Consider the following 22609-nt stretch of genomic DNA (forward strand, 5'->3'; position numbering starts at 1 on the left):
TCCCAACCCCATCCGGGTCGCCTGGGACGGCATCTATCCGCCCGGTCGGCACCAGGTTCAATTTAACACATCCGCCGTATGTGCATCCCTTTACGCTAACACACGGAAGCGAACCTCGCCCGCCGTGCAATCTGTAGGAAAAAGTTTGTGAAGCGAGCGAGAAGTGATTTTTCCAAATCCACCCACACCGGTGGCCCACTTGGGAGGGCGCACGTGATGTGCCTCTAGCTTTCGGTCGCTGGCAACTTTGTTATAAAATCATAGAATTTTTATCTCGCCGGTCTGGAGCGGCCAGCTGATGCCAGTTTTCCACCGGTACGAGCGCGAGTGGAACGGTTGCTTGCCGAGGACGCGGTAGAATAGAGAAGATAAAATTGTTAATATTTTATAGATTTATTTTTAGTGATTTGTATCCCGAAAGCAGCTTTACATATTCCTTGGCTTTTGTTGTGTTTCACGATTTTACCCACCCGCCCATCCGGGAATTCTTGTTGGAAAATCAAACAACCGACCTCATCAACACTCAAGACGAATGAACAATCGGGACGATGCACTTCAACCAGAACCATTTTGCCAAACGCTCGGCATCGCAAACACTGCCGCAACCGGCAACAGACCAACCGAAAATGGTTCCTTCTCGTCTAGTGGCGTCCCACGCCAGCACAACCATAACATTACTTTCGAGTGTTTACACTTCTGGGTAGCTGGCCGGAACCGCATTTTCTCCGGCAAATGGCTCGAACCGAAAGTGTATTTTAAATCCCGGAAAAGAAACTCCACCATCGTTAGCTTCGGTGCTGTTTTGGGAGGAACAATTCGGCACGGTAACGAATCGAACGACGGGATTCCCAGTTTCCTACAATCCTCCCGCCCTGCACGGAAGGTCTGTTTGCCAAACGCTCTCCACGAGAGGGGGAAAAATTGGTTCTTCAGTATGTCCAAATTTAGTCGAGGGTAGTCGCTGCAACCTGCAGGATTGATTTGGGCCCCAAGTGTATCTTTTTTAAGCGAAACATCCTGCCGGAGGGTCAGTAAGGTTGTCGAATAAAATTTTACAACCTCCCGTGAAATGTTTTTCCTTAGGGAAAAAGTGTACCCGAAAGGTTATTTGCACACATTAAAACAATGCATGTTTAATTTCCCTTTCGAATTTGTTTTATTTTATTCGCCAACTCATGGGGAATATTTTTCGCAATATCTACACTTAAATTATAGAGAATTCGTTAACCTCTCGGAAAGAAACAAGTATGATATTTAAAAAAATACCTTTTAAACTACCCTGAATTGAGAAAGAAGATCCACTTAAGTTCTTTCCATCCCTGATAGAATCCATATCGAACGAAAGAATGGGATCACGAAAGTCGTACAATCAGTACATAATTAAATTCAACGATAAGACGTAAAACACGCGAAACACGCTGTAATTGGGAATAGATTTACATTCGAGTTGCCAACCGCCGACACGACTCCCTAAAAACCCCAGGTGAGGGTGTTGTAGTATTAGTTCCATTTTAATTGATTGCAGTTGATATTTTACGAGCGCCTCGAAGCACTTTCCGTACCCGGAAATTCCTAAGCTGGCGAAAGTCGTGAAATCAAACGTCCTTCCCGGCAGCTCCCGCGCGGAACAGGGATTTTATTACCCTTTGTGAATGCAAAGCAGGGCGAGGCGTACTAATTATGGACGATCGTTAATTTTACGGTCCCATTCCCTTCGGCTGGAAGGTGTGCGAGATTTGGAAAGTGAAAGCTCCGGCTAGAAGACGCTGTTCGCGATTTACTGGATTTGGTATTGATTCCGTATTTTATAGTGTTTTTTACTATTAAACCAAGCTCAATATCCACCGATCGTGCGACATCCGATCCGAGGGGGACGGGTGTCAAAACGTGTCAGAAGTAAGTCAAAACATTCGTCAACCTAACGAACCTCCCGTGGGAAGGATGTAGATGGAGCTTCCGGAGAATTTTTCAAAACTCCTAAATTCACATCACCTCTAGAAGGACGTAAATATTTCACGTGTGACAAGTTACCAACGCTGGGCAGAAGAGGATCGAGAGTGTAGAGGACCCAAATCCCACATAATGCGAATGTCAAATATTTACCTACCAGTCACGGAAGTCGACGGATACGGCCGACTCTAAATGACCTCTCATTCCGGGCGGTTCCCGCCGTGTGGAAGGATTTTTCTCGGCGAAAACTTACTCAGGAGTATCGAGTGTCACCGACGCGAGGCGCGATTTCTTCACGCGCGACACGCGTCAAACTTCTGCGATTCCATCGGGGATTGCGCCCCGCTCGGGGATTGATGTGCGTGTGTGAGGTGGGAAAAATGATACGCCGAGTAGGAGCGGCCGTCACTCATGCTCATGATTTTCGTTTTTTTTTTTTTGAACACGTAGGAAAATTTATCATTTCAATCTTGAGAAGCACGACTTGGGGATCACTTTGGGAAGCACCCGTATTGTGGGTGACATTTGTCAAGCCGCCTGTCAGCCATTTTTGAATGTAACGTGATGGCAAATCAAACTGCCATTGAGGTTCGCGGTTAGGTTAAGTAGGCTGAGGTTGACAAACTCTGTTTACAGAGCTTCCATGCCTACTAGATCTCCCTGAATACAGTCATGATTGTATGGTACCTGTTTTTCGCCATATGTCAAAACAAAAACAGTACATTCCAGAATACGCCACCCATGGCCTCGATGTTAACATGCATCACTCCCACGACTGAAGCGTGGTAGACCCGCTCCGACAGTCTTTGAGAGTCAACCGAGGGACCTCCCGTTTCGTGTCCATCCGCGTGTGTTTACATTTCAAAAAAGGACTCGTCCAACTCCATAGACCGGCAGTTTGCGCGACGAAAGAAGCGTGTCCTTAAAACGTGCCGCATAATGTACGAGGGAAAAGGTTTACTTCTACTTCGACCGTACTGGCCTTAAAATTCAGGCCCAAATTCGAGGGTGCTTTCGGTGCTCTTGATTCAATTATAGTAATAACAGTGCCTCGCAGACAGAGCGCCGCACGCAGGTACGCACACTCGTCCCGAGGACCCTTGGGTGCCGCTGTGTGCAATAATAATATTTCTATTTGTTTACTTGCGTTCGGCCCGACGACGCCTTCCCTAAAACTGCGGGATACTATCCGAGGCATCAAGTTCTAGCCGAGGGCGAGAATGGTCTCGGGGTATCATGAGGGTTCTGTCGCGAACATCGAACCCATGTATTCCCCCTTTTAATAGCCAGCACAGCGGGAGTTCTTCGCCATCAGGATACGGGCACTTATTTTACGGTAGTTGCGCAAACGACCCGACTGGTGGCAATGTTTCAATTCAAAAGTTGTTCCACTCTAACGCCACGCAAAGGAGTGTTAAATGATTATGAGTCCCTTTGAAGACCGGAACTTCCGAGGACGCCTCGCAGCGGGATATCAATTAGAACTCTTTGCGGTAGGGCTCGTTTGCAGGATAGCTCCTCCGGGGTTTTTTTTTTTCCTGGACTACTGCAGGTGTCAAGTGCCAGAAAAGTATGGAATAAATCAAAAGGTCTTGTGGGGTACCATGTGCTGTGATTGCTCAATTGAGTGTTGGAAAAATTAAACCTACTTATCATCTGCTAGATTAAGTGCGCAAAATGTTTCGAGAAGAAGCACATTTGGTCTTTAATATTTAGAAAAATATATGATTTTGAAGTAAATACAATTTTATTGTTCAAAACTATGAAAAGAAGGTATTGTTAAGGGAAAATGTGATTCGACCTTGCCTTCTCTCAATCTAGAACCAATCATAAATGCCCCACACGGATACCGTTCCTAACGTCGGTAAACAAACATGATCAAATCATCTTCACGAAGCGAGCGCGTCTACGCGACAAATCCGACAAACATAAGCTCCTGCAGAAAACCACTTCACTCATAAATAAATAATCTTTATTAGGATTTACTTCCCCATCGGCTAGCGAGAGCCATCGTGCGGCGTGCTCCAATCGCAATCGTCTTCCATCATTCACGAATCATTTAGCACACGACCGATCGGTCCAATCTGTCCTCGGCTGAAGGCGTCCGTTCAAACGTCCTGCGTATTGCGCCAATAATGGCTGTCGCCGAGAGTTTTCCCGATGTAATCTATTTTCGATTTACTATCAATAATTCAACAGCAATTTCCGACGCTCGTCAACGTTGCCCTCTAGCCCCAACGAAGCAAATGGTGGGCCACGGATGTCGTCTTCCAAAGACGCACGAGCGAGAAAACGAAAACTCGCATGTGTGGCCGAGCGAAAGGCGATAGAAATGGAGAAAAACCAGAACTGGCAGACCTCCGGCATAAATCAGAAGCTCCACGGCGCTGGAAGCAGTGAACAAATCATAAATCCTCATCGATTGATATTCGCCTGGCAATCAACCACCGCCTTCGCATCTAGAAAGAATTGGCAGGATAACAACGACGGGGGGCAGGAAAATAACAAAACAAAAAAATACATCGAAACATGATCATTAGAAAGAGGGCCAAATCCTATAAGTCCCCAGCTTTGGCAGCACTCGAGAGAAATCTCCGGTATCTCCGGACCGGGAAAACCATTGCTTCTGGGGAGGAAAAATCAATTCAAATAAAGCGAACAACCTCCGGCTCCCGAGGAGCGACCATTATTGATTTGCCACTTTTGGCCACTGCCCTTGCCCGGAAATACGATACCGATGACATCGACGAGCGCCACTGGGTTGGATCATTAAGTTCTTTACTGCCGAGGGCTCGCGTGGTGCGAGAGTGTGAGAAAAATAGAACGACCCTTCGATGCGATTATCACTGGTCCGGCGGGAATATGATAGGGAAAATTGAATTATCCTCACAGATAATTGCCCGTTTGCTTCGTCGCAAAGCAGAACTCGGCTCGTGTGTTGGGCGCAGTTTTGAAGCAAGACAAAAGCAATTAATGCTGAGAGTCAAAGATATTTAATCTTAAATAATCAATCTTATATCGAATAGAGTGCGAATGGGTTTGAAACAAAAGGAAATCTCTTTCCCCGATTTCCGTACCCTTGTTGATTAAAGATCAGACCTAGTTTCATCGACTAACCCTCAGACCCATCAGCAAAGGAGAAAGAATTTTAATATAAATCCAACACACCCACCCTTCACATCAACTCTCAACCCGGATGTTTGACGATATTAAATTATCTCACCATTTGTCTTGCCACTTTTCCCACCGAACAGACCGGTTTTCCACCACCCCTAACCCGTTCGGGACGTCAAAAACTTTCCGGACGCGCCGCGAACCGGGCGGGATTCCGGTGTTAGGAAAAGTCGCTTCAATTAATAAAGATAAATCAAACGCTGTCTGTGGCGTCGGTGCTGGAATCTGTTTTAATTGTCGACTTTCGGCGAGCAGCGCGTTTTCCATCCCCTCCTCGTTCGCGCAAGAAGGGACAACGCAGATTTTCACTTCCGCTCACGAACAAAGTTGCCATCTTGGGGAAAACCCCTTCGCTAACCGAAAAGAGCGGTAAAGGAATTTTCAACCACCGCTCGGATCAACCGCTCCGATTCGATGGGTTTTTGTGCTATTCTCTTCCTTTGTGTATGTGTGTGTGTTTTATGAATGTGGCATCCTTTTTGGAAAACTGGCTAACCGCAACGCTCGCAACGAAAACGGCACTGTGAAATGGGCGAGAAAGTCGAAGAAAACCCGTCTGAATAACTGATGAGCGTCTGTCTTCGAGCGTAATAAGATGGTGGCTTAAGCGCATAAGGAGTGTGCCGGAACATTACGCTTCGAAATCACGCCATCAGTGTGTGGGGGCGTGTGTGCATGTGTGTCTGTATGTATGTGGAAGTCGAGAAAAGGGATCTACATGAGATGAGAAGGAAACGGAACCGTCCCAACCGTAGATGCGCAGTTGAAATGTTATGACATTTTCATTCGTCGGCTTTGGAGTAGATTTAAATCGAGTTTATCTGTTTGCACGAAAAGCGTGTATTCCTCTCTTTCTATTTCTATTTTTCAATGGGTAAAGGAAATGCACTACCAATTAAGATAAGGAGAGCAGTTTTTACATTCTTTTTCAATTTGGTGAAAATTACACAAGTGGGTTTTCAGAGCACCATGTAACAAATTTATATAAACAAACATTTTTGACATAGAATATCATTTAACTTTCACAAACACAAGTTTAAAGCAGGACGAAAACTAGTGCTATAATTGCTTTGCACTTGTAATACTTGACCTTTAAAATAAAATAAAACAAAAAAGGTATCTTTTTGATACAGCAAGTAACATTCAAGAACGTTCCTGACACATTCACTAATCGGAGTCAAAAGCATAGAATGACCCTCGTCCGGACAAACAACCCCCCACGGATCACTGTCCACCACACAAGCACGCAATACCCAGCGGACCACCCAACATTGTGCCGTAATAGCCGAGCAGAACTATTTCACCGTGCAACAATCCGCCAAAAATCCTTCCAGCAAGTCGCAATCCCCGAGGCCCATTAACACATTTTTCCTCCGTTCCGTCCCGTCACCCGACCGTCCGTGGCCAAAAACCCGGAGGATACAGAAAAAAAAGTGAGGGACTACATACGCGCGCCCCAGTCTACTGTAGAGAATTTCCCCGGGCCGAAAAAGGGAACCCTCGCGAGCAGTGGCCCAGATTGTGCCAGATGATAACCATTTGTCAGTCGGTAATTTTGTTTAATCTACTTATTTTATTACCGAAAACGACCCATCCGGGCGCATCCGGGAACCATTCGCAACCGCGCCCGACCCACTCGAGGCTTCTCGATGGCATTAGCGAAGTTGTGTGTGTGTGTGTGTGTGTATTGATTTTGTCCACGGACAATTGCGAATGAATGACTGGTGTCCGATGCTTTCGACGCCCTGGGATTTTTTGTTGCTCCCATCCGGTTTTACGTCGGTCCAATATGGCCAATTTCAAACACTGAACGCCTCCGTTACGTTCAAGGGTGCTGCAAAGGGCCAAACCTATAATTATTATTTTCCAATGATAGACTCACTTCCGAACGGAAACGGGCAGAGACAAAAACAGTGATTAAGTGAAAATGAGAACGTGCACTTCACTTGGTGACGCAAGATTAAGCGACCGTGTTCTGCCGGTGAACATATGGAGCGAAAAGGTCTCCGTCAAACCAGGAGCCCTCGGGTAGCTGTCTCGATTGATGTTTGTCGCTGCTAATGCCCGACTCGGACGCTCAGACACGTGTTCCGATCGAGTGACGCCGAGGTTGCCAAGGAAAACACCGTCATCGGAAGAAGAACCGATTATCGGACAGATCAGTTTTGGGGTGGTATAAATATTTGAAAATAATCCACCGCAGACAACTTTACCGTATAAATATTGATAAAAGTCAAGGATTCAAAGAGTCAAAGGCGAAAAAGTATAAAAAGAACACCGAAACACAAAACTGACACTGGGCGTCGGACGTAAATATGCAAAATACATATTTACCAACCCGAAACCAGTGACCTCGGGCAAAACACAGCGCAACGTTTGGCACGTAGCAAACACATGTCAACCTTTCCCTGAGGTGGGCTGGCTCGACGGACCTTTTTCCTATCCTGGCCACCGGGCATGCGACGGATAGCTGTGGAAAAAGAAATTCTATCCCGTCTGGACGGTAGGAACCGATCGGCAACTCCTTTTCGTTTGAATAAGTTCTTTCACCCCCTTCTTCCTTAGGGATCCTGAGAACGGGAGCATACTTTTACACGCCGTTTAGTTCGAATGTTGCTCGAGGTTGTTGTTTTTGCTTTGGTCAACTTGTACTTCTTTTTCTATCGATGACAAACATCATCAATGGAAACTGCAACACATGTTTTTGGTCGGTTCATGGAGGTTGCTTTTTTAATACCCAACCTTCAAAACCATTGGTATGCAAAGCAACCTTTAAAATTCAACGAGTCAGTCTTGCAAAACAAAGTAGAAAGTCATTATGACAGAAATTACACTGTAATGGTAAAGGGAAGTTTAAAAATCACTCCCCACCAAAGTTGGCCGCATTTTTCCGTCAACTTTTACTTTATGCTACTCCAGGGCCTCCTACGCCACAATGGCGAATAAAAGAAGAACTTTTCATCGCTCAAAAAGTCGAGTTTAAGTGCAATAAAATTAAATGGAGTAAAATCGGCTTTTTATTGTTGCGGAGAAAAGTGAAAAGTAGAAACCCCAGAATGCGGTTTTATATTTTATTATGGCTTCCTCTTTTTTTCCATTTGCATAACCATGGAATTATGAACTAGTTACCGATCTTTCGTATTCGTTTGTTCCTTCTTTTTATGAGATTTAATTTCATTCCGCAGCTGTTAATCGTTGGTATGAGAAAAGATTTTTTAATGAAAACCGTATTTAAATACCCCATCAACTATTGTCTACGTTGCACGGAAAAGAGCCCAGATAACTAAGGATGTTGAACGCGTATATTGTATGTTATACGTTAAACATTGCTATATTTGGGTTAGGTCATTGGAAGAAACTATAAAAAGCTATAAATTTAACCATATTTGCATATGTTGGATAGAGAATATTGCAATCATTGCGGTTTAAATAAGACGTGTATAACAACCATAAACCTACAAGCAGCGACATAGAACCAACGTTGCTAAAATATTTACACCCTGGCAGCGATGGAGCAACAAACTGGCCAAAGTAAACAATGCCACAGCAACATCAATCCGGTATCACGCTACCAATGTTTGCCCGTGGGCTCTGAAATTAAACCAAAATTATGGACATCTGTGATTAAATAAACAGTCAACCGGACCACAACACTCGCCGAAGCAACACTCGCCGGGTTGGGCCATGTGACAACCCATGGTGGCTTTCTTGTGAAAACACAACGCACTCTGGTTCGGTGCGAGCAAAGAGGGGGCCATTGCATCGGGGCCCGGGACCACATCTTGATTAGCCCTTGGACCGCGCGGAGAATGTCGCCAGTTGCAATTGTTTGCGTTCGCCCGCCTCGGCGGCCACTTGCCCGCTGCGAAAACATGCAAAAAGACATAAAAACCCACGGTTGTTGGCAGGTTGTTTCCCACAGTCTGTGCACCCACCGACGGAACGGGACGAGACTTTTCCCTCGCTACATTCAGCTGTAATCCAATTATCATTACGGTTATGATACGGTGTCGGTTGGTAAACACGCGTCCGCCAAGTGCGTCGCTGCACTTGTTCCAGCTGCCGTTGTTGTCCTCCGAGATAATGTCCCGGATGTCAACGTTTGCACCACGGGGACGCGGAAGGCACGAAGTTTTCCTTCCGCCCGAGAAAAACCACCAGAATGGAAGGATGTTTGTGTCGCGGAACCGGCTCGCATGACCCATAAAAGTTATGACACGTGACCTACAATGGGCGGGTAATTTACTTGTTATGATTTCCTCGGTGCGTGTCGGTGCGGAAGATTTTCCAGCCCTTCAACTTGTCGCGTGCAGCAGGAAATTTTCGTGTGCCAGTTTTCTCCCACTGTTTTTTGGTCTACCCCGACTCTGTGCACGTGTCCGGAGCATCATTCCCGGAGAGATTCCAAGCCGAGTTAAAGCGCGACCAAACCGAAGAACGGGTGAGTCTACTATGATCATCCCTGTTGGCCAACACATGCCCCCGACCGAACGCTGATAATTGGTAGATTGAAAAGTATAATAATTTTTGATTTATTCCAACGACAGTCTACTCCCAGCCGACCGGCATCGAAAATCAGAGGCCACGGCCTGGGAACGCTTGGTTAATGGAATGAAGACATCCCAGTTGATTAGATTACAAGATTATGATTGAGTCTTCTCCTAGGCCATCGGAACGCGTTTCCATGAGCTGGGAAATCGTCCCAGAAGCGAACGTCGGGAGACTCCACGTCGAGACCGGCACTGATTGGGACCGATTGATCAATCATCTCAAAGCGATGGTTTGGGCTATTTCCGCGTAACCAGGAGGTCCAGGATCAAACGAGAAGTCCTTCGAGGGTACTTACCGGTGTGGATGTAGGTGTGCTTCTTCATGTCGCTCTTCTGGTGGAACCGTTTCCCGCAGAACCCGCAAGGGTACGGCCGGGTGTCGCTGTGTATCAGCAGGTGCGTCGACAGGGTACTCGAACGCTTGAAGGCTTTCCCGCACTGTTTGCACTCGAACACTTTCTCCACGTTGTGTACCGCTCTAGAGATCGATTGGGAAAGTACAAAACAGGAGATACATTACTATTTGGCAGTAGTCATTCTTTTTTTCTTAGCTATGTTGAATGTTGCTTTCATGAACATCATGTTATACCAAATGTCTGTCCCATACCTGTGCTGATTAAGGCTTATTTCGTGCCCGAACGATTTGTTGCACAGCTCGCAGGCGTATGGCCGCTTTCCATTGTGCGCCCTCCGTGGATGAACGTCTGTAGAACCAACCACAAAGTGCGCAATTAAATTAATGAACTAAAACAAAATTGAAGAGTGGAGAATGTAACTCCTACCGGGACGCATCAGAAGATGGTGCGGATGATGGGGATGACTAAAATCCAGATGAGCCCCCGCCGCCCCTCCGGAAGCTGCCGCCGCATTCTGGGTCATGAAGTGACGCAACCGCAGAATATCCTCCGGTGTGGAAGGATGGTAACTGCAAACAGGATTGGATGGCAAAGATAGAAGAACCAGTGAGGAATAGTAGAAAAATGCGTTCAAACTATTGGCTACACACTTTGCCAGGGCAGGGTTCAGCTGATGTCCTTGCTGCTGCAGCATCGCGAAGAAAGGAAACGGATGGAACAGTGGCCTGTTGAGAAGACTCTGCTCGTAGAACTGCGAGTAGTTTGGTCTGCAACGTTGAAGATAAGTGTTGTTACAAATAGATTTTCCCCTAGAATAGCTAGTGGGAGTATGGATACTCACCTAACTGCATCGAACGACCCGTTCGAGAGTGGAGATTTTGATTTAGGTTCATCTTCTCGCTTCAACAACGCCGACACGGAGAAGGCTTCCGAGTTTTTCGGAACGTGCGGGATGTCCGTCGTGGGCGATTGGTTGATTCGAGGCGGTGGAGGTGAGTCCACCTCCAGCTCGATCGAGGAGGACCGGGAGCGGGTTGAGCGATCGCGCGATCGGGATCTACTGCGTGACCGGGATCGACTGCTGAGCGCACTCGATTCGTATCCGTTCCCGATTATCGACAACCTTGGACCACTCAAACCATGCGGCGGCTGTTGTTGCTGCTGATGTTGTTGTTGATGCTGCGGGTGTGGCGCGTGTTGCTGCAGGTGCGGATGGTGATGATGGGGGTGATGGTAAACGTTGTTATTGTCCTCATCCTCCGATTCGTTCTTGACCAGCCGGCTCACGCCGAACTTGATCTCGTCTGCAAACATCGGAAAGAAAACGGTCATCCAAAATCTGAACTCCTCAGGCAACTTCCATACGCTTATGCATTAATCACTATGTGCTACACCCTACAACTGTCCGCCCTTACGATTTACACTTGCCTCCGTCGTGCCCGCGCCCCCTGTTTCGCCTTCAGAACGGGCGCGTGAAATCGTTTTTCACGCTACATAATCACGCTCCCTTTTGTGTCGCGATTTTCCATGGACTACTAAGATGAGACGGCAGAGAAAAAAAACCTCAGCTTCGTTCAGTGGAAGCGAACCTCCTTGCCCTATTTTATGTCCCTGGAACACTGGAACGAATCACAAAATTGACACGAGCTTACTACGGACGGAAACAAACGCCCAAACTTTTGTCACCACGCCTCGGGGCTCGGTTCACGGTTTGTGTCACGGTTGTTGTTGTTGTTGCTGTTGCTACGCCGAACGATGCTGGAATAGAGGGGTGGCGACGCCATTTACGAAAACAGATGTTCCGTTTACACCAGATTATCCGAACCGAGCCGTGGGTGAGTATTATGTTGTGGATTTTACTTGGCTGTCAACTGGTTTTCAAGGGTATCACTATTATGTTGGAGTAAGTTAAACGTAAATCCTCACTCCGAATTACGAAATCATTTACTTAACTGTACCATAATCGTCAAGTAGTAGTACTTTTCTATGTAATAAATAATTTCTTTTGTGAATCATAATTCAAACCTTTAAGTAACCTTTTATTTTCAAAATAATGCTTTGCAATTTAAGGCCTTAAAATATTTTCAGAAAAATCGATGTGATGTTTCACACATACTTTCTTATAACACGGTTAATTTTTTCCCGAAAAGTTGGTCCTATAAACAAATAATGTCAGTGCATTTATTTTCACAACCCGGGTGTTTGCGAGTGGGGAAAATCTTGAAACGATTAACAGGTGCACTGCCAGGCTAAGCAAATAAAAATATCATTCTTCACGCCTCCTGCGCCCTTTGCTTTACCAACCCTGCCCGTGGACATGAGGCGCGGGAAAACCCACCCTAAGCCCAGCACTCGTACAGTGATTGTTATTGTACCGTTTCATCCGCCCGAAAAGTGTTCCATCATCGCGGCTGGAAAAATCGCCACGCGCAGCGTTCAGCAGTCAAATGGCAAGTGCAGAGGACGGAGAAAAAAAATTACCCCGAATGCCGGAAAAACACCGACCTCACTGTGCCCGGCTTCCAGTGGAAAACGGAGGGTAACGAGAGAAAAAAAAACGAGAAACAAATGAGCATGATAATCCGCCAGCATTAACCCCACAAAGCAAACAGCACACCGAGGCCGGATTCTGTGGCCTAAAACCATCCGGCAGCCCTTCGACGTCGGGCATGATTTTCCTCCACCCCACCATCCACTCACCACCAACGCTTCCCCCACCGAGAGGACTAACCTTCATCACCACATTGATTGCCTTCGGTTTATTGCCTTCAATCGGTTCCTCTCGGGCCGACTGTTCCGAAAAAGGGGGAAAACTCCTTTGCCCGAGGTGCTTTGTACAATCATCATCATCATCGTCATCATCATCGCCATCATCCAGGGGCTTACCAAATTTGTCCCTCAGGGGTGTGATACGGATAGGATCGAGTCCTGCTTCCTGCTTCCCGGGGTTTGATTCCCGGGGAAAAAAGGGGGCCCCGATACGCCGATTGAGTTGATGATGTGCCATAATTTCCCCGGGTTTCCCTTTTACCCTACCCAGCATGGACGAAACCACAGCCACCGGCCGAGGGGAAGCTGCGAACGAAGTGAGACGGCGATGGGTGAGGCGAATTTTCCCCGACCATCAAACGGACAGGGACAGAAGAACACTCGGCCGGGAAGAGCCCCGGAACGTACACAATCCGCACGAGAGAATGAACAGTTTGAATGCAACAATAACAATAAATAAATAATGACAATCATCAAGGGGGAGGTTTATTTTGATTATTTACAGTTTTTCAATTTCTTTGCCTTGGAACATTAAGCAACAAAAAGAACAATGAGAGAGCAAGCAAGAAGTCTTTTCTAGTATCTTCGGCTGGGTCAAGAGGGTATAGAGGATGTGTCTATTAGGAGATTATTTTTTAGCATTCATTGACTTTATGCTAGGAAAATCCCGAATATAAATCAACACAAATAAAACTTACAGATTCTTCATGCTAGCTTCCATTATAATTAACAACATTGTAGCTCTCTAAAGCCCAAGGCAAGATTATAGGAGTCAAATATTTATAGCATTTCCGTTCCAGATAACGTTTCTCCGTGTCTTTTGCAGAACACACTTCTTTCTTGATTTATTTTCCACTCTTTAAAAATAAGAGATTTGTTCAGTAATTCAATGTTGACAAAACGATTCACCGTCAACTACCTATCGGAATAAAAGGTGTCAGAAGCACTTCGTTCGGCCAAGGGAAAACGCACAACATGCTGTTTCATCGGATGTGGCACTTGTACTACTGGCACAACCAACAAACGCTCACTGTCGGTCTGGTCCGAGCTGCGTGCTTTAACAACGTGCCATGGGTTGGGAGTCCGTGATGCAGTGCCCCGAGAGGGTAGACGGAACTCCATTCGAGTCACTCTACTGATACCGTACCTGCCCGCGTATCGTGTACAAGTCAATATCTGAACGATAATGATTTACAGCGGCAGTGCGCTGTAAGTGCTAAGCTGTTGAAGTATTTCTTGATTTTATGGCACGAGATTTGGGAACCGCACACTTCATGCACCCAGCACTCCCAGGTTGGTGAAGTTCCCACACCGGCGTCCCCCGCGAGTGTCCCTTCGCTAGGCATAAGGGATTTCCCCCTTAAGCCCGTATCGCCGATGATCGATTGTTCATTATCGCACACCCGAAGCAGTGAAAGGTATTTGCGTTGAACAATGCCCCAGCTTGAACGATCGGGCCTTAATCCCCCAGTAGTCCCAAAAACCAAGCCCTTCAGGCACATATATAGAAGATAAAGCTTCTTCCGAGCTGGGTGGCCATTTTCTTTACCATCCCCACACAGTTCTCGATCGGAGTTCGAAGGGAAAAAATAAAAACGCCAAATCAGTTCCAGATTTACGTTTCGCAAATCGTAATCCTCGATCTCGCTGCGATAGCGGACTTTCGATACTCTGGGCTGGCCAAAGTCATGATCGAACCTTTTTGACTACTGCTCCCCACCCATTGGTATCAAACCAACGCGCGAGTAACCAAGCGCAACGTCGAGATTCAAATCTCGCTCGCAGAAACGTGGGTCAATCTGTTAATTGGGGTGCAGCTAGCGATAACTTAATCCCCCACGGGAACTCCCTTGAAGGCGGTTCGTGGGGATGTAGCGTTCGTTCGTCGAATCCAATACTCCAACCGACGGATTAACAATAACAAATCCAGCCCAATCCAATGCAACAAAATGGCATCGAAGTTTTACATGCACGGTGGTGTTGTGATTATATAGCTCGAGGGTTTCGCTGTCCGGCGATAATGTGGACTTTAAATTGCCACTGATTGGCACTGATGGTGATCCCCTCGAGGGATAAGGACGGTTGTTTCCATAGAGTTTTCATAGTTTGATTTAGGTTCACCGTTGAATATAAAAGATTTTGTTTTAAAATTTTCATTCACATCCGAATCGAAAGCCAGCATTTGATAGATTTAAATCAAAAAGTGCCTAGGTTAGGTTTCTAGAATTGATTTCCAGATTTAAAATTATCTTTTTTTTAGAAAATAAGGATCTCACTAGGAAAAAGATGGTGAACTAATTAATTAATTCAAGAGCAATAATTATCAACATCTTTAGTATGAATAGGTCACTAAAATACAGTCTGTACCTGAATATTTCAACAGAAGCATAGATTGTTTGTTAATCTAATAAAAATGAGCTATAAGTATTGAGAAACATGATAACATATGAGTGTGACCTTATAGCAAAAATTATGTTATCTCTCTGGTAATTTTTTCTGTCATCTTTTTCCTTATCTATTTTTCCACACACATCTCCTCGGAAACTCCCTCTCGTTTAACACACATTCTTTCTTGATCAAAATATATTGTTTCACTTAGCGTGCGACCAACATAAGCGATGGTAACGAGAAATCATTTATTTAAACATTTCCGTCGTCAAACGCTGACCATCCCAAGCCACCCATCGAGCGAGCACGGACACGGCCAATGAACTCGGAAAACCCACCACGGGTCCGCAGCAGGGAGGTAAAGAGGGAAAGAGAAGATGGCATACGCTCCAACAGGACCCAGGACACCAGAATCAATTCAATTTGCAATATTGATGAATCTAAATAAGATCGAATTAAGCTCAATTAGCATAGATTTGCCGGCGCGCCCATTTGAGCACGGAGCGAAGCATGGAAAATGGGAAGAGAGGAAAGGGAAATGCAAAACCATTTCAAAAATGTCTTGATTTGTTCCAACCTCGACCGGAGTACCCAGGACAGTGGGCTCATAAATCATGGGTACGGTACAAATTAAAAAGCGAAACAACGAAGACAGAAAGGCAACACGCAGACACAAACATGCGAATCGAAGGAAATCACATTCTACAAGGCACGTTTAATCAAAAATCTTGTCGCTAGTGCCGCGGATGACCCGATTGTAGTTCCGGTGTGGGATCGTTCCGGCGAGCATATGGTCGGCCCTTGTTCAACCCGGTACGATTTGTACCGTTTCGCACTTCTTCACCGAAGACACCGGGGTCTCGTGTGCCAGTACGCTGCGTGTCCTTTGTTGCGAGCACCGAAACACCCCGAGCTGAGGATGTTCATTTTAACCCCTCATTAGGGTAAACGGCTTTCCGGAGCCGTTCAACCCCTTTTTTCCGACCTGCGGCTAACGGCTCGGACCAACTGCTGAGCGCTCGGCCCGACCCCCGGGAGGGTTACGGCCTCATCGGGGCGGAATAACTTTGGGTAATATTTATTTACGTATCGTGATCTATTGCACGCATATTGGTACTGGTGGCCCCGAAGAAAGGGGCTGGTTTGCTGGTTGAGTGAATTCTAACTAGCAGAGAACTACCCATCGCCACGGTGCATTCCCAACGGACCACCTACATTAGCGCCGAACGAAGCGTGAACGAGCGTCCCGCAGTGTCCAGGCTAGGACCAAGCCCATCGCCTGACAAACGGCGGAACTCCCGATTGCTGAAAATATGTTCGCGCACCATGCAACAACAGCAACAACCCCGTTCGGGCCGAATCCGAATCGGCGAAAGAGATTGCGTGTCGAGAATGTAGTCTGATTTTCGATCCGATCAGAACCTGCAATCCCTGGTACGGCACGAATCAAACCACCAACCAGACTCGGGGAAAAAGCGACCCATCATCCCCAAACCCCGGGCCCGCAAAACTCCACTCCACCGTCGAGCTGGAACTGAAAGGAATTTAATTAAGACCGGCTGAATTCGCTAACGCATCCCTTTCACGCGTGGTCTTCCCGACGCTCGAGCGACTGACATTTGATGACAAATCAGTTTTATCCCACAACCCGGGGAATCCAGCAGTCCCAGACAGAAGTCACATGGCTACACAAAGAACTGTCCTCCCGTTTTGAGCCGTTTCGCATCATCACTTCATCTCGACAATCATTTGTATCAGTTTCAAACACATTTGTCCAAAGGGCCGATTATCTTGACAGGAAGTGTCCGATCGATCCCTGAACCGACCGATATTTACACTGGGAATTTTTCCGATAGAAATGATTTTTTGTATGCTGCTCTTGGCGTTCCTGCTATCCAGCCCGTGGTATGCCACTAATGGACGATGATTAATTTATGACCAGCATGTTTGACGAATATATCAGGGACGGTAAAGAAAAAAAATATGCACCCCCCAAAAAAACCGTACACCTCTCACCGGCGATTGTTTTTTTATCGTTAGGTTGGGAAAATAAGTTATACTGGTATAATAAGTTTTCATCATCGTTGATTCGATTCGTAAGCGCACTGTTTGGCGTTTTCCATCAAAGTCAAAATAATGAAATAATGAGAAAAGGCGTTTGTTTTATATTGGTGAGTTCGCTTTTTTCTTACCGACATGAGGTACGCTGTGGGAAATGAAGAAAAATCCCTTAAAGTGTGTTGTTTTGCTGCTCGCTTTCGATAACAATTGCGTTTAATTTTTGTTTCCCGATAAATAAGATGAAAACAAAAGATTGTTCAGGGCGTGCTTGCGAGTGAAGAAAAGTATTTCCAACAACCGAGCGAGACTTTTCAATTTCCTTTATCAGCAAACAGCGACAACATGAAAAGGGTTCGATTTCATTCCTGCAGCTATTGGTTGATATTACATCTGATGTATTTAAGCATTTAAAAGTGAAGAACACTTTTTTTTTACGTTGAAGATACAACATGCTAGCCCAACTGTTATTTTACTCTTTCTCCAAGGTTGACAAATGTGTCCCTCCCGGAAACCCACAGGGTGTTGTGAATGGAAACGGTCTTTTTATACAAATTATTCTTTCGACAACACACCTGGTGTGAAATCATAAATCTGAATCAGAAAATGTTACGTTTCGGCCCGATCCATTCCGTGCCTCTGGAGGGCTAACGTTGTACGCATTGCGTAAATACGGAGATACAACTCCGCGACCCAAAACCAGTGAGATGAAAACGCTCCAACAACCGCTGCCCCAGTATTCCACGTCCGCGAGCATAGCAACGGACTGCTGCCGCCGATGGCCAGTTGTTGAAGCCACTAAATGGTGCAATAAATTCTCTAAATATTGATAAAACGATAACTGCGCCAGTTGAACAGATTCTAGAAGCACTTCTACCCGGTCGCACCAAGAGTCACCAAGGCCTACCCTCGGACGAGACATCGATGGGTAGGTGGCGAGAAGGGGTTGGGTGAGAAGCTGTGGTGATTGGAAAGGTGAACTACAGAAGGGAGCGAGAGAGAGAGAGAGAGAGACAGAGAGCAAAATGTAATAAAAAAGCTGTACCCAACTTCCATTGATAAGCCATGATTTATTGTACTAGGGCTTAGTTGGAAGGCATACTTTATAGCACAATTTGATAATTCATTAGCCAACGATCGAGAAGTTGTTCAAACAATCGCTCGATACCTCCCAGCCGCAAGATATGTGAACGACGGCTCTGGCATAGACGAGGACGTGGTCGTTCGTGTGTGACATTTGAATTTGTGTCTCAACGACATTTCTATGCCGTTGCTCGGACATGGAGGCCTACCCCCATCGTCGAGTCCGCGTGGCCCGAGTTTGAAGTGCTTGTTTTCCACTTCTGCTACTAGCGCTCGGTGGGATTGGAGCAGACGGGAAGCGATAAGGGACAAATCTGTTTCGCTGCAGGTTTGCAAAAAAAAAATTGAACAAGCGAAAAAAGGAATGCAACACATCAGCTCACCTATTCCAGCGATAAACGCAAGTTAAGCTCACTTTCGTTGGCCTAAAGAGGGTCGAACGGACGTCCAACACATTACGAGCGGCTATTTTTTCCGAGAAAACCTACTGTCGACAGAGATGATAACGCATCGGACATCGGAGATCGTTGGAAGGACTTCAGAGATGGATGCAGCGAAACCGGTTTTGCATTTATCGATAGGTCTCGCATTGTCTGCGCTCATCGTGCCGTATAACGATAAACTTCGATGCCATATCTTGGAAAAAGGCCATCCGATCCACTTCTAGACCACGTCTTTCGCAGAATCGTGGGAACCCGCGTGGCGTGGTTTTAAACGTTTCTCAATAATCATTAAAAACTATCATCGAGGATAGGATAAAATTTCTTAATTTATTTCTTTTATATTCTTGGAGGCAGTAAAAAAAAGGCAACATGTGAAGCACCTTACGGAAGACCACCTCGGGAGTAGACGGTCGGTTTCCACTTTATGATAGCGAAGGGTTCACGGAAAAATATCATTTTCACCAAAGCAACATTAAAAATCGCATTGCGTTTCCTACGACGCGCCGAATGTTCGATCGGCGCGAATCGTCGTACCTGTTATCGACCATATTGTGGAAACGGTATGGCGTCAGCACCAACAATGTAATTCCAACCTTCTGCTTGAGCGCGGCCCTGCACGCCAAAACGGAATGGAAAAAAAGCAAACAGAAGAAAAATACCCAACTCACATACGGATACATTTTATCACTGCTTTATCGGAAATGCGCAATCCGACAGAAGCCATCATCGCCGCGAGCCATGTGGATCGACGGATTTTTACTAATATTTTCGATTGGCTCAATCGATGCTTTTATTGACACTGCAGGCAGTCGTATAAGTCCATATTGGTCGGCACAATTGCCGGTGCCGAGGGTCCTTAACGGAACGCCGGGGGACCGGGGATAGGAGAAGAAGCGAGTAAAGGTGTACACTCCAGAAAGTGGGGAAAGCACGGTGAAATTGGACGCGCCCGAAGCCGGTGGTTCTGGTTTATGGCCGAAGGACTCCCTCTCCCTCTCGTTCCTTTGGGGAGATAAGCCGGCGCGTTATGTGTCGGGCAACATTGACGAACGCAGTTACAGATAGGTAATTCGATAGGCGATAGTAGCCAACCATACGGCCAACTTACTTTTGGAGGGTGTAACGTCACGATTGTGTGAACACAAAAACAAGAAACATTTATTATGTTCGCGAGGTACACGCAAAGTATAAAATAATTTGAATGATTATCATGAGTTCATAAAAAAACTTAGAAATAAACAAGAACAACCATCAAGTTCACGTTATTGAAATAAGAACTTTCGATTAAACTCATATTGTCATAAGAAAAATAAATTACTTAATGATAAAGAGCATCCCAATATCTTAATTCTTGTAAAATAAGAGGAAACAATCAAGAAAATACCAAAATTTGACATACACATTTGTTTTACACAAACTTAAAACACCTTGATAATAATTACCTCTTTGGCCCTTGAGTGGGACGTCAGGCACGTCGTTGTAACCGTTAGCACCGTTCGGAAGTCGCGGTACGGCCGACGCCACGGGATGCAGCAACCGGCGGTAGTGATTCACCAGCAGATCGTTGTTGAAGATGAGGGGCGAGAATCCGTTCGCCGAGGGAGGCGCCGCAACTATGGAGGGGACGAGAAACGAAGCACCAAAATGTGTCGGTTAAATATCGTTTTACGTTTAGAATGAAACTACCAACTCTACCCGGGTAGGTTAAAGTTGCAATGGGGGGAAAAAAACATCCGGGAACAGAGAATCTCGCCCTCGAAACGCAGAATAAAAGATGGCAAATGGATTTGCTTTGATTAAACCACCCCGGGAGAGGGGGGGGGTGGGGGGGTGGGGGGGATGGCGGAGGAAAATGGTTGCCACGAGACGAGAGACAACACTAAGCGGGGCCGCATAAAATGGAATGAAGCTGAGAATGGAGTCGACCGCATTGGAAAGTAAAAAAAAAGAAACCCATCGGGTGGAAGGCGAAAGTGGAGACTCCAGAATGGAAAATGAAATGGGAAATAATAATAATTCCATTCTACCACTTAGGCATCATCAAAATCTGGCGATTCTGGAGCGAAGTTAGCGAAACGCAACGGTACGATTTTTCTTCCCCTCCAGCAGAACAGAAGAAGAGCTTCCCAAAAAAAAAGGGTCCGAGCAAAAGAAGAAAGAAATCAGCACACAGACAACCGCACTGGTGGAACCTTTCCGAATAGACACACTGTGTGCCATGGTAAAGTCCACTTCGAGGTGAACCTCGGTTGGATGGTGCGCCGTGGGTAGGAGAGGACAGAAGAGAAAGACGAACGAAACGATCCTCGTTGCTTTTACTTAATTGAAAATTATTTTCCTTCGTTCAGCTAACCGTATTAAAGCCAGGGACAACTCAGTCCACTCGAAACCGCCGCCAACGCTACGCCCTGTGTGACCCTGGAGTTGCCGCAGGATGTACCATGGCCAGGGCGAAACGGGGGAGCCCTGGTGGAGGCTGAGTGCATCCACGGTCGCCTGCCGAACATCCATTTTCCCACTTCACAAACGCACGCTTCCCTCGGCAATGATGGCGGCGGCCATCGGGCATCCACGGCGTGTCCTCGAAAGCGCATGCTTAATGTCTCCCAGGGATGTGCATCGTTTCATCCCTTTTCGGTGTCGGAGGCGCAGAACGCGCGTTTCACACAAAAGATTCCGACATCGTCTGCGCGTCAGACGTCGCTAGCACTCTCCCGGATCCTTGGGGGGCGAACTGGTATGGGATGCACTCGTCCCTGTGTGCACCGGCGACGCTTGCTTTTGAAGTCGGCATGCACCGAACGGGGCAACAGTGCATGCAACATTTTCATCGAGCATTTGATTTCTTGCGTCGAAAGCAAAACAAAGGAAAAGAAACCGCAATCTTTGTGCCCCAACCGACCGGACGATAGTGAACCGTTTCCGGCGCGGTAAATCTCTTACAATTAACTTGCAGCTAGAGCCAAGAGCAAACACACACACACACACATACTCGCCGAATAAAAGACACTTAGAGATGGAGCGCGCGATGTAGGATGGCGTTGACGAAATCTCATCACCGTCCGACAGAAGAAACGCCATTGCGTCGTCGGTTGCGTAGGGGATGACGCATCCAAGGCACTGGACCAAGCCGGACCACACCAGGCCATAACCACCAAGGTTATCGTGGCCCAATGCCAGCGAATGGTGGGGTAAAGCCGAACGGGGGAAAAAAAAAGATCATCACGTACGTAATCTGAATTCTGGGTAATTCTATTAGCACTAAATGGTGCAGCTGTGATAAGCAAGCCGTGCCGGACGCGATGGTGAACGTGTGTGGAAAGATTTCCAGATGAAATAAATCCGCTCATCGCAAGTTCATCGTAGACTCCATGGCAACGATAAAAGTATGATTTGTTTTGCATCAAGCAAGCGGATTCAGTAGAATAACGTTGGAGATTAGAACTAGTTCGGTTTTTTTGAAAACAAATTTACTCACACATAGTAAAAATCATGATTTTTTTTATATATTGCTTTTTAAATTTATTGAATTGTTTGTTATTTTCTAATCCTATATACTATATTTCATATAGGAGTACTAGTTGGTCAACAAAACTTAGGCAGACATCTGGAACGTGCAATTGATGAAACTATCCAATTTGTATGGAGTCAAATAACTCTCAGATCAATTTTCAGAAGTAGTTTGATACCAAAACCAAAATTTTCAGTACCTTCTAGGCTAAGTCCATCTATTGGTAGTGCCAATATAGATTTCACAGCTTTGTACAGCTACATTTTGTCCCAGAAGATATAAAAACTATGCGTCATAACAGTTTTCAAAAAGAATTTCTACCCAATT

The 22609-nt window shown here is 46.1% G+C and overlaps 1 protein-coding gene across 1 annotated transcript in view; it reads right to left on the bottom strand.

Annotated features, from left to right (window-relative positions):
* LOC131265468 (transcription factor mef2A) overlaps window positions 1-22609 on the bottom strand; it is a 45720-nt gene that overhangs the window by 14049 nt on the left and 9062 nt on the right. The window contains exons 2-7 of the mRNA XM_058267736.1: window positions 20214-20384; window positions 10872-11334; window positions 10681-10797; window positions 10457-10599; window positions 10282-10378; window positions 9971-10152 (exon numbers count right to left, since the gene is read on the bottom strand). Coding sequence (XP_058123719.1) covers window positions 9971-10152; window positions 10282-10378; window positions 10457-10599; window positions 10681-10797; window positions 10872-11334; window positions 20214-20384 — 1173 coding nt within the window. The remainder of the gene's footprint in view (window positions 1-9970; window positions 10153-10281; window positions 10379-10456; window positions 10600-10680; window positions 10798-10871; window positions 11335-20213; window positions 20385-22609) is intronic.

Source organism: Anopheles coustani, chromosome 2 (assembly GCF_943734705.1).
Source record: "Anopheles coustani chromosome 2, idAnoCousDA_361_x.2, whole genome shotgun sequence".
NCBI lineage: Eukaryota > Metazoa > Arthropoda > Insecta > Diptera > Culicidae > Anopheles > Anopheles coustani.